The 14,750-nt window shown below is 56.7% G+C and overlaps 1 protein-coding gene across 2 annotated transcripts in view; it reads right to left on the bottom strand.

The window, feature by feature from the left end:
• Positions 1-1,794: 1,794 nt before the first annotated feature.
• Positions 1,795-14,750, bottom strand: part of COL2A1 (collagen type II alpha 1 chain) — a 31,375-nt gene continuing 18,419 nt past the window's right edge. For both annotated transcript variants that reach the window (XM_039882196.1, XM_039882197.1), the window contains 29 exons: positions 14,634-14,687; positions 14,097-14,195; positions 13,654-13,707; positions 13,211-13,264; positions 12,724-12,777; positions 12,451-12,504; positions 12,184-12,228; positions 11,895-11,993; positions 11,573-11,680; positions 11,189-11,242; positions 10,824-10,877; positions 10,428-10,481; positions 9,965-10,018; positions 9,554-9,661; positions 8,901-8,954; positions 8,398-8,451; positions 7,471-7,632; positions 7,123-7,230; positions 6,786-6,893; positions 6,405-6,458; positions 6,130-6,237; positions 5,967-6,020; positions 5,703-5,810; positions 5,377-5,430; positions 4,813-4,920; positions 4,169-4,457; positions 3,520-3,707; positions 2,937-3,179; positions 1,795-2,385 (listed from right to left, as the gene is read on the bottom strand). In XM_039882196.1, the coding sequence (XP_039738130.1) occupies positions 2,239-2,385; positions 2,937-3,179; positions 3,520-3,707; positions 4,169-4,457; positions 4,813-4,920; positions 5,377-5,430; positions 5,703-5,810; positions 5,967-6,020; positions 6,130-6,237; positions 6,405-6,458; positions 6,786-6,893; positions 7,123-7,230; positions 7,471-7,632; positions 8,398-8,451; positions 8,901-8,954; positions 9,554-9,661; positions 9,965-10,018; positions 10,428-10,481; positions 10,824-10,877; positions 11,189-11,242; positions 11,573-11,680; positions 11,895-11,993; positions 12,184-12,228; positions 12,451-12,504; positions 12,724-12,777; positions 13,211-13,264; positions 13,654-13,707; positions 14,097-14,195; positions 14,634-14,687 (2,784 nt within the window). In that variant the 3' untranslated portion in view covers positions 1,795-2,238. The remainder of the gene's footprint in view (positions 2,386-2,936; positions 3,180-3,519; positions 3,708-4,168; positions 4,458-4,812; positions 4,921-5,376; positions 5,431-5,702; positions 5,811-5,966; positions 6,021-6,129; positions 6,238-6,404; positions 6,459-6,785; positions 6,894-7,122; positions 7,231-7,470; positions 7,633-8,397; positions 8,452-8,900; positions 8,955-9,553; positions 9,662-9,964; positions 10,019-10,427; positions 10,482-10,823; positions 10,878-11,188; positions 11,243-11,572; positions 11,681-11,894; positions 11,994-12,183; positions 12,229-12,450; positions 12,505-12,723; positions 12,778-13,210; positions 13,265-13,653; positions 13,708-14,096; positions 14,196-14,633; positions 14,688-14,750) is intronic.

Here is a 14,750-nt window from a genome sequence, read left to right as displayed (position 1 = left end):
ACCCCAAAGCAGGATCCCTGCAATCTCTGGGTCAACTGTCTAGGGATTCTAGCTCCAAGTGTGAAACAACTAATAGAATCAGCCCATTCCTAAGTATTTCCTCTGGGCAAAAATAATCTCTGTTCTTTGCCCTTATAAGTAAGATTCTTCACCTCGAGAGCACTCTGTGTTCCTTCACTTGTTTAGAAGGGGAAACGATTTCAGAAGTTGTTCTGTGATTTACCAGGAAACAGGAAACTTGAGTAAGTCTTAGCTGGAGCTCAGACTCCTGACTCTTAGTTAAAAGCCTTTGGACATTTTCATAGAGCTGAAGACGCTCAAGAGAGCCCTTACAATTAAGCTAGTTCTGTCTGCTCCATCCTGCTGGGGTCAGGAATTTATCTGAGAGGTTATTCTGACTGGAGAGACCTACCTTTCCTGGGACATCAGGGATCACAGGAATTCGTAATGAACCTGGTTACTCTCACCTTCCCCTCTGGGCCAGGTTGAGACAAGGAAGCAGCAATAAGTAGCACGCACTGCCAGCCAGGGTGTGCATTTCGATTTGACCACAGAGGCAGGGCCTTCTGTTCCACTTGTTTCTCTTCCTTTGAGCTCTACCTCTGGTTCACATGATTACTAAGCTGCGGTTGCTATAATTTCTAGGTTTTACCAGGAACCCAAGAAGTGGGTAGCCTGCAAGGGATCACCTTGATATCCTGGTGCAAATGGGACTTCTCTTACAAAGATCTAAGCTGCTGGCCACAATCTACTGAACTGCTTTAGTAAGAAAAAGTAGCTCCAACGCCAGAGTGTGACGTGAAGCGAGGTTGGAAGCAGCATGGGCTCTTGGAGTGTGGTTGACAGATTAGAACTCAACTCTTCAGCTCCACCTATTGCCTAAGGAAACGCTTTCACAAGCACCTGCACTGTTCTCCCCCGGCCCCCATCAGCTCTCTTGGTAGATGGATGTGTTGTTTTAAATTATGAGATAGCTATTCTAATTATGCATTCTTATGTTTTCATTTTTACTTTTAGTTCGTCATGAACTAGCCCTCTTCCAGTGGAGAAGGTGACCGCTTCCTCGTTTCTGCCACGCATACATAAGCCATTGGAAAGGAAGGGATGCCCGATGGTAGGGAGAAATGAGAGGCTGTCCATTCATAAGCCTGGTGTTGAGAGGAAGTCCATGGAAGTTTTAAGTGCAAGCCCAGGAAGTGTAGAATAGGAACCAGAAGGACAGGGGCAGGAAAGAGGAATAAGGGGTACAGTAAGCGTTTAACACTCCCACCTCTCTTGACCTAAAAGTCTTAGAGAAAGATACAAAAAAGTAGATCACCAAGATTGTCTGATTGTGTACACTCAGCACAGGCCCCTGCAGTTCACTCCCCTCCTCTCCTCTTCCCATCCCAAGACTCCTCCTCCCTCAGGAGGGACTCCCATCTCTCCCACCCAGCAAGATGTGGCCCACACGATGTCCCATCCCCTGAGCTCAGAGCTATCACTTGTCTTGCACTAATTTGCCCCGGAGTCGTGTTCTGTGTTTATTCTCAAGAATAAGGCCATCTCTCTTTCGTGCCTCCCTTCCCAAATCTTGATGTCTGGTCCCAGTTTACCCCTGGGTTCTGTGCAGTGCCAAGGTTTACAAAAAGAGGTAAGTTTGTTTTTGTGTAAGGTCACTAAACCAGTTAGTGTGGCTTCAGTGTCCTCTCTTTTGGCTGAAAAGTCAACAGAAATAGGCCTTAGAGTGGCCATTTGGTCATGCCTACAGAATCAAGGACTAATGGAAAATAAAGAACAAAGCCCAAGTCAATGTTTCTTTCCAATAATTTTTTTTGTTTTTAATATCAATTGATGTTTTAAAAAATACAGAGGTGTTTGACACAGAATAGCACCATCGTGTAGGACACACACAGTTCCTGCGCCCGGCACCTGAAGGGGGTTCTTCTTGCCTGGGCTGGGGGGGCAGTCACTCAGGGGGCGTTTGACTCACACCAGTTAGTTTCCTGCTTCTGCCTTGACCCAAAGGTCTTACAGGAAGACAATAAATAAATAGAACACCGAGATTTTATTTTGCAGTCTGCCCAGTTCAGGTCTCTTAGAAAGAGAGGGGAGAAATGTCCAAACTGTGAAAGGGTGGGATGAATGGACATCAGGTCAGGTCAGCCATTCAGTGCAGAGTCCTAGAGTGACTGGGATTGGGAAATACTTGGGTCCTTTGGGTTTGCAATGGATTGTGTTGTTTCTGGGTTCAGGTTTTTACAAGAAGCAGACAGGCCCTATGTCCACACCAAATTCCTGCTCGGGCCCTCCTATGTCCATGGGTGCAATGTCAATGATGGGCAGGCGCGAGGTCTTCTGTGACCGGTACTCGATCATAGTCTTGCCCCACTTACCGGTGTGTTTCTAGGGGAGAAAGAGAGGAGACATTACTCAGAGGGTGCCTTGCAATCCAATACCAGCTGCCCAGGACCACAAAACTGAGCATCATAGAACAAAAAGTGCAAACCACACTCGGGGCTCCTTAGACCTCTTCTTGGCTGGCCAGAGCCCTCTCCACTTCCACCCCTGTCCTTAGTAGCAAGGCCTCCTTTACTCCGCCCTTCTCCTCCTTCCCACTCCCCACAGTAAGCTCCCCACCTGTGAACCCCTTGTCACTCCATCTCACAGGCAGCCCTTACACTTTATACAAATCCTCTTACAAGAGTCACTGGAAACACTGGCTAAGGTCTTATTTCCCCTGAGCCAAGGGAGTGAGGAAGACAGAACAACTTGCTCCTCTCCCTTACCTGTCACTCTGCATGTTTTCTCTGTATAACCCCTCACACTCACACCTCTAATGAGCTTGTCACTTTAGGACCATGGCACTACTGGGGACCAACCCTCCACCTGTTCCAGCCCAAGCCCCCAGCCATAGGCAACTTTTCTCTCTGGAAGCTCTAGCCAGCTCCACTCACCGTGCAGCCATCCTTCAGGACAGTATACGTGAACCTGCTGTTGCCCTCAGCCCGGATCTCCACGTCGTTGGAGCCCTGGATGAGCAGGGCCTTCTTGAGGTTGCCAGCTGCTTCATCCAGGTAGGCGATGCTGTTCTTGCAATGGTAGGTGATGTTCTGGGAGCCCTCGGTGGACAGCAGGCGCAGGAAGGTCATCTGAACGTTGGCAGTGTTGGGAGCCAGGTTGTCATCTCCATAGCTGAACTGTTAGGGCAGACAGTGGTGGTATGAGGCCCGGGAGTGAGCGGCATTCAGTGGGACCATGAGCTTCAGGGGCTGCTAAGTGTCCAGGGTTCAGAGGAACTAAAGGGGACTGGGAGAGTGGGTCACTGGGAGGACGTGTTTGCTTCCAGAGAGTAGAGCAAGCCTCCGAGGACCTCTTCCTCCACTTCTAAATGGGAGAAAATACTATTTCTCCTCTTTCCTTCCTCTTCAGCCCCAAAGAAAACTGGTAAGAATGTGGGCAAGGTGCTAAAAACTTCCAGGGAAAAAAGAAAAGGATTTGAGGAGCCATCTCTGGCCTAGAGAGCAATGAGACACTCACGTGGAAGCCACCGTTGATGGTTTCTCCAAACCAGATATGTTTCTTGTCCTTGCTCTTGCTGCTCCACCAGTTCTTCTTGGGAACACTGGCTGGGTTGGGGTAGACGCAGGTCTCACCAGTCTCCATGTTGCAGAAAACCTTCATGGCGTCTAAGGTGCAGCCCTGGTTGGGGTCAATCCAGTAGTCTCCTGCAGGGGGAGGAGGCAACACCCTGTCAGAGCTCAGGCCAGCACTGACACACCCTCCCCGAAGGGCCAGAGACAGGAAGGGCTACAGGGGCACCAGAGGAAGAGGAGCAGGGTGTGAGGGCCATTATGGCCCAAGGGAGAGGAGATGAAGGGATCAGGGACAAGGAGACCTGAATGGGACAGTCCAGCGCCAAATGGCAGAGCAAGCAATAGGATAGGAGCAGTGCCTGCCTGGCGGACAGAACTCTGCCCTGACGTCACATCTGCCATGTAGCGTGGCAAGACAGGAGCCAGGGCTGCAGTTTCTCTGCTGTTGTCTGGGGAGCAACCACCTGCCAGACCCTCCCAGGCCTGCCTCAGCCCTGCACTAACGGGTGTCTCCTCCCTCCTTCTGAAGGGGCCACGCCCAGTGGGCTGACTTCCTACTCTCTGAGACAGGGAGTCCTGCTCTCTTGGCTCACCGCTCTTCCATTCAGGGTGGCAGAGTTTCAGGTCCCGGCAGGTGCGAGCAGGGTTCTTGCGGGAGCCTTCAGGGCTGCGGATGCTCTCAATCTGGTTGTTGAGGGACTTGAGTGTGGCATCCACCTCGGCGTCATGCTGTCTCAGGTTGCCAGCTGCCTGGTCTGCCCGCATATACTGCAGGGGGTCAGGGCCTTTCTCTCTCGCACCCAGGCCAGCAAAGGCCGACATGTCGATGCCAGGACCAGGGGGACCTGGAGGGCCAGGGGGTCCAGGATTTCCAGGAGGACCCTGTAGCAGGAAACAGAGAAATCAATCAGGAATTCTGGGGAGTTGTCCCTCCTGTGTCCATTCCCCACCTATTAGAATGTGCTGGAGTGTTTTCTTCCCAGTCCCATGAGTTGGGAAGGGGTACAGCAGGCCAGGACCAAGAAAACCATAGCACCTTCCTTACTTCTTCATTAGCCCCTCTCATCCCAGCACAAGTCATGGGCCTTTTGAACCTCCAGAGGGACCCTAGTATAAAGGGTGCCATCATCATTAACTGCAGGCTGATGCCCCAAAAGAGGCCCCTTAGCACCAGAGACCTCAAGCTTCCTGGATGCTGGGACACTCCAGACATCAGCGAAGGAGTCAGGACACTTACAGCAGGGCCTGTTTCGCCTGAACGTCCACGGGGACCGGGAGGTCCAATGGGGCCAGGGATGCCATTAGCCCCATCTTTGCCAGAAGGACCCACGGGGCCAGGAGGACCCTGCAAGTCAAGAGAGAAAAAGGCAGTAAGAGAAGAGCCATCAGCAAAGGGAAAGTCGGGGAGTAGCTGGAGGTGATTAGGCGGCCATCCTGATAGCACTAGCCACTCTGCTCCCAATTCTTCACATTTCTCAGTCACAGAACCCCAAATAGCTCTCTATTCACCCAAGAGCCAGAGGACAGTGTCATGGCTCTCCTGCCCTCCGAGGCTCCTCTTTGTAAAGTCCTGTTCCCAGGGGTCTGTCTGACAGCCGAGAGCTGCTCTCAAGTTCATCCTACCTATGATCTCAGGTGCTTTTCTGGCCATAGTCACATTGAGCCAGTCCTACTTCCACTGCTGAGTGAGGCCCCCTGAGCCCAAGGCTTCCCAAGAAGCAGCAACATTTCCCTCCCCATCAGACACCTGGCCAGTGCCCTGGCCCCACCCCTGAGGAAGAGCTCACTCCATCTCACTTACTCTAGGGCCAGAAGGGCCAGCAGGACCAGAAGCACCTTGGTCTCCAGAAGGACCCTGGGCAGAAGAAAGAGGCAAAGGTCAGAGGTCAGCAAAGACAGGGCCCCCTCTTCCAGGATGGGGAGCCTTCTGAATATATTTATATATGAAGTTGGGAAAGAAGATACATGTCCCATCCCCATTCCCTTTCTACTTACTCCTCCCTCCAACCCTGAGAGAGCCCAAGAAATTTCTTAGGATGATCCCAGGTGTCTTAGCAGCATGGGAAACTCAAGTGCGCTCTGAGCAGAGGTGGCCTTGGGGTGCTGAGCACAGACAGCAACACTCACAGGAGGGCCGGGCAGACCCTGCAGACCGGTGAAGCCACGGTGTCCCTTCAGTCCCCTCTCGCCAGCCTCTCCAGCTTCTCCTTTATCACCTCGGGGGCCTTGAGGGCCCTGGGAACAAGACCAACAGACACAGGCTGGGTCAGGTCGAGCCGGGCAGGAGCCCTCTGTTGGCCTCGTCCAAGCCAAGGAGTCCAGGGTCCTCAGGGCCCCTGTTGCCCTCCCAGCCTGCCTCTGTCAGAGACCCAGCACAAGACGCTCACTCACTGGGATTCCCCGGGCTCCAGCTGGTCCTGCGGGTCCCATGGGACCTTGTGCGCCCTGTGAGGAGAGAGTGGGAACAGCATCAGGTCAAGGCCAGGACAGCATGGCCTTCTTCTTTATCTGCCCTTGGGCGGAGCACGGAGACGGCTCCTCCCACAGTACTTACAGCTTCTCCTCGGTCTCCCTGCTTGCCAGTTGGGCCAGCTGGGCCAGGAGAGCCAGGGGGCCCAGGGGCTCCAGGAGCACCCAGGGGACCAGTCTCACCACGATCACCCTGTCAGGAGAGAGGTTTCAGACTCAGAGAACAATGCTCCAGAAGAAGCAAGGAAAGAAGGTCCTTCCAGAGTGACACAAGACTCTGACCCCAAGCTGCTACCCCAGGCTGATCCAACAGAACATCCTCCTTGTCCCACGGCACAGAGAGACCCCCCAGATATTCACCTTGACTCCAGCTGCACCATCTCTGCCAGGGGGGCCATCAGCACCAGGGCTTCCCTGGGCAACGGAAAACAAGATGCCATTAGAGCTGGCCCTGCTCATCTCCCACTCTGCTCCCCTGTCCTCCCCTCAGAAGCTCCAGGCTTGTTCCCGCTATCCAACCAAAGCTTTGGAGCCAAAGCTTGCTTTCTCACCAAGCTTTGTCTCTGTTCCCTTCTCTCTCCCAAAACAACCATCCATGGCACCCGGGACCTCGGGCCTAATGGCCCATCCTGTCAATCCCTTCTCCAGGGCACTAGGACGTGGCTGGGATGGCCTGGCATGGAGATGCACGAGGCTCCTCTCCTTAGTAAGGGTCTCTCCACAGTGAGTCCCACTGCTCACCTCTCGTCCAGGTTCACCAGCAGGACCAGTCAGGCCAGGAGGACCCACAGGGCCAGGGGGACCTCGGTCTCCAGATGCGCCAGGAGCTCCCTGCTTGCCAGGCTCACCCTGAAAAGACAATGACAAGGATGATGAATGTGCCCTCTAAGTCCCTGCCCAGGACCCCACTGAGCCTTTCTGGGGAAAGGGCTATCAAAGGCAGAGGGAGTGGAAGCCTCAGGATGGCATTGCTTCTGCAGAGGTCAGGCCACCACAGCCTAGAGCACTAAGTGAAGAGCTTCAGACCTGAGCCAGGCTGGGCCCAGCTCACCCAAAGGAAGGGGTGCCCCTCACTCACCGATGGGCCGGGCAGGCCAGGGAATCCTCTCTCACCACGCTGCCCAGGAAGACCAACGATGCCCCTCTGACCAGCCAGACCCTGGGGACCTGGAGGACCATCGGGACCCTAAGAGGAGAGGGAGGAGATAAGAACTTGAGAAATGACACAAAGCGGCCCACCCACCCACGCCAGCCTGGCTGCCAGCTCTGCGGGGAGCAGCATTCCTCCTGCTCTCGCGGTATACTTCCCTCTGCACTGCTTCCCCGCAAACCCACAGCCCCTGCTCCCCCGACTCTGTGCTCTGTGAGCTCAGAAGCTTCTCATACCCTTGGCCCCGGGCTGGGCTGGGCCTGATGAGGCACTTACTGAGGGGCCATCATCTCCAGGCTCTCCCTTCTCGCCAGGGGCTCCTGCAGGACCTTGGAGGCCAGGGTCACCAGCTCGACCAGGGGGGCCACTGTCTCCTCGAGCACCTTTGGGACCATCTTTTCCAGAAGGACCAGGGGGACCAGGGGGTCCAGGGTTGCCCTAGAAGGAGCAAATGCAGGAAGTGAAAAGTCGATTCACCCTTTTCCACCTGGGCTGCCAAAGCTACCGTGGCCCCAGGGACAGCACTTTCCCCTCTGGGAAAGGGCAGCTGTGCCCTCCACCAGTTTCCCTCCCTCTTTGATTTTCTCTCCTACATTATTGGTCTGGGCAGCCAGCCCTGACTTCTCCGGCCCCTGCACGCTTTGCTTTTTCTGATCTACTTAGAGTCCCTCCCTCCTACCTCCCCTTCAGCTTCAATTCCTCCACCTTAGCCCACTCTCAGTTCCTCAAACAAACAGCTCAATCCCTGCTTCTCTGCCCGCTAAGCCTGTGCACCGGCTCCCCTGCTCCCCTGCACTTGGTGTCGTCCGTGAGCTCGGTGACTTTTCCTCTTCTCTCCTCCCTCCACTGCAAACTCCCTAAGGACAAGATGCATGACTTGTACAGAGACCAGTGCACAAACTGTGCTCAAGAAATGTATGTCTGTGATGAAGGCAATCGTGCCAGCCCCATCGTGCCAACAGAGCCAGAAGTCTGAGGGTTTGAACCCCAGCCAGCCAGGAAGATTGGGAGCCCCGCTGCTCCCAGCTGTCTACAAGGGGAATGCGTCCTGTGGCTGATTAGCTTCTCCTCCCAGGTGTGGGAATGGGCACAAAGGCGTGAGCCTGGGCTCTCCAGGGCCCTGTCAGGGGGACTGGGCCAGACTGCGGCCCCTGCCTGTGCCTCCCATGCCCGAGTAAGGAACCAGGCAGCAGCAGCACTTACATTGGAGCCTGGGGGTCCAACGCGGCCAGCAGCTCCGGGGAATCCGGTGGCTCCCTGTGTGAAGAGAGGAGAGGCCCTGAATCCATCAGGCCCTCAGGAGGTCCAAGAATCTAATGTGGGGGGAGGTCTCAGAGGCCAGTGTGGAAAAGGACGAGGGGAACCAGAGAGGGAAAAAGGGCCTTTGGGGTCTGGCCACAGGATTGGGCAGCTGTAGCTTCTCTGTCTCTGGCTCCTGCAGGGAGCACTCAGCCAGGCACTTAGCTCCTAGGACCGGCCCTCCCAAGATCCCTGTACATCAGCAGAGGGGTTTCTTCTCTCAGGATGGGCTCAGGTTAGGGGCAAGAGCAGGACGAGGAAGAAAGAAGTTGGTGAATCCCAGAACACTGCAGTGGAGCCTCTGGGGCCACATCATTTTCATGAGGCCGGGGGTGGGGGTATGAAAGAAGCTGCTGCACCCCCAGCCCTCCCCACCTGGGTGAGAATGGGGATGGGGCCTCACTCACCGGGGGACCTTGAGCACCTCTGGCTCCTTTAGGACCAGTCACACCAGTAGGACCCTGGGAAGGAAGGAGGGAGAGAGACAGTGAGGTCCGGTCGCCCCGGGGGAGAGTTGTCTGAGCCCCAACAATGGACTCCTGAGGGCTAGTTTTTCAAAGATGCAGCTTTCTTGGCACAAAAATCCCAGCCTGAAGAAGTAGTCACATGTGGGCCTGCCATCCTGGCCACCAAGAGACTTCTGTTCTAGGAGAGCTCAAGGGTGAAAAGCCCATCAGGCGTCCATAGAGCCAGTTGTGAGGTCTCCCCCTCACCCCCAGGAGATTGGCTGCTCTGTCCGGGACTATGACTCCTCGGGGAGACACAGCCTGACTCCGTTCTTCCCAGAGCACCCCTACCACATACCCCACACCCAAGACAATGGAAAGCCAATTTAGCTACTTGAGCCTTTATCCCTAAGTACAAACTCCTCCTCCCGGCAGCCTCTCCTTCCTGTGGCAGCAGAGCAGCAGGCTCCGCAGTCTGCTGGGTGGAGGGCCCTGAACTCAGGTAGAGTGTAGCCCAGGCCTCCCAGCCATTCTCTGCTGGTCCACCCCTCGCCCTGCACCCAGTGGTCCCTGCCCTGTGGGAACAGCTCCTGGGGGAGCTCAGCACTACCCACCTGAGGCCCAGGAGCTCCAGAGGGGCCCTGAGGACCCGGGGCGCCAGCGTCACCCTTCTGGCCAGCCTCTCCTTGCTCGCCCTTGGCCCCTGGCTGGCCATCAGCACCCTGACCCAGGAAAGAGGAAGCAAGTGAGTGAGGGGCAAGCCAAATACTTGTGGTTCTTCCCAAAAGGCCAGAGACTCTGAGTGAGTATGTGTGCGTGTGTGTGTCCACCCTGGTCCTGAAAGTTGGGTCTAAGATAAGAGTGTTACCTCAGTGTGGAGATATAAAAGGAGAGGAGGGAAGAGGCCATTTCTCTCTCCTTTAAATTCTGGCCCTCCCTCCTCCACAGGCTGCAAGGTGCCCTTGGGTGCCGGATGTGGAGCTAGCCTGAGTGGAGGGGGAGGGAGGGTGGACAGAGGCACTCACGGGAGGACCGGCGAATCCAGCAGGTCCAGGGGGTCCAGTCTCTCCACGTTCACCCTGTGAGAAAAGAGGGGCCAGGAGAGGTAAGGCCCTGCTGCCTGCCTGCTCTGTTCCCTCCTACAAGCCCAGAGCCCCTTCTGGCCCGGCCCAGCCCCCTGCGCAGTAACTCCCAGAGAGAAGGCATCTGAAAGCAGCTTCAGGAAGCTCAATCCTAAACAAAGAAACCCAGGTCGGAAAGCCTCTTGGTCAGAGGATCTGGTGACCCAAAGGCCCTCCCTCCACCATGTCCATATCATGAGGGCAACATGCCTTCTCTCTTCCTTTCTCCTCTCTCCTCCCACCCCCAGACCCAAATGGCAGGGAGAGAGCCAGTGCCAGGGCCTGCAAGGCCAGGCTGAGAGGCAGAGCTGGCTCCCTCACTCCCAGGGGCCTAGGGACAGAGCCAAGCTCAGGGGCAGATACTCACCGGGGCGCCACGAGCACCAGCTGTTCCTGCAGGACCAGGAGGGCCAACTTCTCCCTAAGGTGGGGAAGGGCGTGGGGGTCAAAGTGGAGCCCTTTGAGAACAAAGTGCATCCAGGAAGCTCTGACGATAGACAGGGGCTCTGAGTCCCTCTACCCACAGCCTTCCTCCTTGTTGCTTCAGCCCACAGCTGCACCATCCCCGGGGCCTTTGCTGAATGCATTTTTACCCCCAGGGCACACAACCACTGACTTTGCTTCTAAGAAGACCCCACCCTTCACCCCTTGCTGCCACTGGTGGGCAGGAGGGTGACAGTTGATGAGTGAGAAGTTAACAGTCTTGGGCAGCATGTGAGATGGGGGAGGTGAGGCAGAGGAAGAGAAGGGAGCCAGGACTCACCTTCTCACCATTGGCACCGGCCGGGCCAGGGGGTCCAATGGGACCAGTCAGACCCTGGGAAGAGAGAAGGGGCATGGTGAGGGAGGTGGGGAGAGTCAGTCAGGGACTTGGAGCCCAGCAGGGACTCTGGGGGCCTCACACCCAGTGGACATTGGTGTACACTCCATGACCCCCAGAACTCGCCCTGTGGCCCCCAGTTTTGACAGGGAAGTCCCTGCAGCTGCCCAGCCCAGACAATTGAGATAGGACCAGGAACCACACTCACACATGACCCCTCTCTTCCCTGAGCGCAGAGCTGAGGACCCACGAGGTCCACTGCATCTGTCCCCACCCAGTCCCCAAGGAGCCTGGAGCCATTCACTTACTCGTCCACCGTCCTTCCCAGGGGCTCCCTCGGGGCCTTTCTCACCAACATCACCCTGTGGGACAGAGAGAACGAGCCACCTCAGGGGGCGGTGGGGGTCGCTCCAAGACCCTCTTTGCCAGCTCAGTATCACTCCAGGCAGAGCTCAGACCCCAGCCAAGAGGATTTACTGTGGTCTCAGGGTGAGTGACGAGGAGTGAGATGGAGGGAAGGGTGGAAGGAGGATATCACTAAAAGGCAAACAGAGACTTTGGAGGGGAATCTCCAAGGTCCTCAAGAGGGGCAGCCAGGACCCTTGCCCCCAGGGACTGTGGCAGAGGGAGCAAGTGTGGGGGCGAGGCAGGGAAGCATGGCTCTGGGGGAGGCACATCAGGCTGGTACTCACCCTGTCTCCCTTCGGCCCAGCGATGCCAGCTGCTCCCCTCTCACCGGGCATCCCCTGCAGACCTGGAGGGCCCTGAGCCCCAGGGGGGCCAGCTGGGCCAGAGGCACCCTGGGGTGTGGGGGGAGAGAGGGAGTCTGTGGTGGGCAGCACCACCCCTGGGACCCCAGTGCCCACCCCACCCCCCTTTCTTTCACTTCCTCCTATGCCCAGACCCCCTTTCTGTCTCATCTTCCACTCCGCCCTCCCCCACTTCCTCATCCTCCTCGGCAGGCCTCCTAGGCCAGCCCAGAGGACCCCTGCCAGCAGGATCAGCCTCACTTACTTTGGGACCATCAGTGCCAGGGGTGCCGGGGAGGCCACGGGCACCCTGGAGGCCCTGGGCACCAGGAGAGCCGCGTTCACCTGGGAACCCTCGTTCTCCCTGTGGCAGAGACATCAAGGAGTGATTAGGCCAGAGAGATGAGGTAGAGGCCCGAGGAGAAGCAGGGAGGTGGGGAGCGGGGTAGGGACCCAGGACCCAGGGCAGCTGTGCTGTTGGGAGGCGCTGGTAGAACTGCACAGGGAGAGAGCAGGCTCAAGGGACCACCAGGAATGGCCAACAGGACACTCACTCTGGGACCCACGAGGCCGGGGGCTCCAGCTTCACCGGGAACACCCTGGAGAACAAGAATGTGTGAGAGACCGAAGGCTTTGGTGTCCGAGCCTGGCTGAGCATTCCTTCCCCCTGAGCTCAGATGGTCGTCTTGGGGAGCTGGGATGTGCTCCCAGACGTCCTGGGCCTCACGGGGCTCCTCATGCCCTCCAGCCCTTGTCTCCTGGGCATCAGAAGACAGCTTCCCATCTAACTAGGCTGCAGATTCAAAGAACCTCACACTCACCTGGTCACCTGGTTTTCCACCTTCACCTGGGGGACCGGGAGGGCCAGGAAGTCCCTAGAAGCCAAAGTGACAAGCATTAGCAAAGGAATAAGTTTGCTGCCTCCCACCTTCCAGGGAGGCCAACACAGGGTGGAGACCAGTGGTTCAGGGAAGTCTCATTCCCCTGGTCCCCCTTGAGGGAGGTGGACCCTCCACCCACAGTGCCTGCTGCTGCCCCTACTGAGCCCTGGACGCAGAAAAGGGCTCCAGAGGAAGCCTGGTTCAGCTGCCTACCTGGAACCCAGATGGCCCAGGAGCACCCTGTTCGCCTCGTTCACCAGCAGGTCCCTGCAGAGGAAGCAAAGGTGAGCTGAGCCAGCATTCCAGAGCCCCTGAGACCCTCAGTTAGAGGCCCTGGGGGGCGGCCACAGGAGGGCAGGATAGACACCTTCCTGCACTGCCCAAGCAAGGTGTGTGTGCCTGTGTGCCTGACTGTTCTCCTATCAATGACAACCGGGGTGGGGGGCGGGGGCAAAATGCTTTCTCAGAGTGAGACGCCCCACCGCGGCTCAGGGTGGGTCTGGTGTCCCGGATCAGCCCAGATTCACATCTGTCAGCTCCATTACTGAGTGTGCCTGAGGCCCACCCACTTTCACCTACCAAGTCCCTGCCACAGGGCCACCCACCTCCACCCTACCAAGACCCTGCCACAGGGCCACCCACCTCCACCCTACCAAGACCCTGCCACAGGGCCACCTGGAGAGGCTGGGCAGGTACTTACAGCGGGTCCGGGGGGGCCTGCGGCACCTGTTTCACCATCTTTGCCAGGAAGACCCTAGAGAAGAGAGAGAAGAGTGATGTGATGACACGCTTCTCTTCAGTTCTGCAGAACCCCAGGACTGTGGAGGTGCGCTCTGTGGCCCAGAGCTTCCATACCTTCACAATCCCCGGCCTGAACTCCACGTGCACCCCTTCCCTCCCCTTCCTTCCCAGGCCCCTCCTTCTCCCTCAGTCTTTCTCAGCACAGGGGTCCACCCCATCTCCCTGGGCTGCTGACTCACAGCAATCAAAAGTGCCCCTGTGTGGACTCCCAAAGGTACCAGAGCAGTTGGGCTCTGCCACAGAAAGCCATACTGCTATCGGGGATCCCAGGGGGCATGCCATAGAAATGTCTCTCCCTCGTGGGTGTCCAGCCAACACCAAGGCAGGCAGTGGGGCACTTACTCTCAGACCAGGAGCGCCAGGAAGTCCTTTCTCACCAGCTTTCCCGGGCTCGCCCTGAGGGAGAGAGTACAGGGCCATGAGGTCAAGGGTTTGGTGGGAATGGGGAGTAGAGCAGACTGGGGAGACTAGGGCTTCGGGTCTGACAGATAGCAAAGGCTAAAGCTGAGTATCAGCACCTTCTCTCACGCTCAGAGGTATGAACTGAGGGTCTGCCCCATGGAACAATGTCCTGGTTGAGAGGTCCCAAAGCTCTAAGGAGCCCTGGTTTTCCCCAATCGCATGCACTCCAGCAGGACATGGAGGCCCTAGCTGCCCGTGGCACCAGGGACCCCGCTCATCACTGCCCTTTGGTTAACTCTGTTTAGAAGCCAGCCCTCTCCCCACGGGGCAGGGAGGTAGGTAGCACCACATGGGAAGAAATGGAAGGGCAGGTCGTTACTTACATTGGCACCTTTGGGGCCAGGGAAACCCATGACACCAGGCTGCCCACGAGCCCCCTGAGGACCTGGAGGTCCAGGGCGACCGTCTTCACCAGGGGCTCCCTGAAAGAGAAGACACCATTCTCAGAACAGACACTCTGATCACATTTGTCCATCCAACAGCTACTAAGTGCCTACTGTGTGGCAGGCACAGAGTTAGGCATTGGCTAGACACAGCATGTGGGCTTTACCAAGATTGTGACCCATACCGCACACATGGTATGTGGTGACAAGGCGCTGCTTAGCCCAGAAGTTTTGCCCCTGAGAGTGCATACTAGGTTTTGTTTTCCCGTGAGGGGAGGCCCAAATGCACAAAGGGGTGACATTTTCAGAGCTCACAGCTACTGCACAGTCCATACCTGATGCCAGTACCTACCATCTGCCCTCTCCTTAACTCTCAAAATTCACAGGATGCTCCCACCCAAATTCCTGCCCCTCTTCCCACCTGCCTCCCCAAGGACACCCCCATAGCCCTCCCAAAAAAACAGATGATGAACTTACAGAAGGACCAACTTTGCCTTGAGGACCAGCATCACCAGGGCGGCCAGTGAGACCCTTTGTTCAGGAGAGAGAAGAAGATGAGTGTCAGAGCAGGTCCCAGGACTTCCCAGCCCTGGC

The sequence above is a fragment of the Pteropus medius genome, unplaced genomic scaffold, assembly GCF_902729225.1.
Source record: "Pteropus medius unplaced genomic scaffold, Ma_sr-lr_union100, whole genome shotgun sequence".
In the NCBI taxonomy this organism is placed as follows: domain Eukaryota; kingdom Metazoa; phylum Chordata; class Mammalia; order Chiroptera; family Pteropodidae; genus Pteropus; species Pteropus medius.
This window is presented reverse-complemented; position numbering and strand designations above follow the sequence as displayed.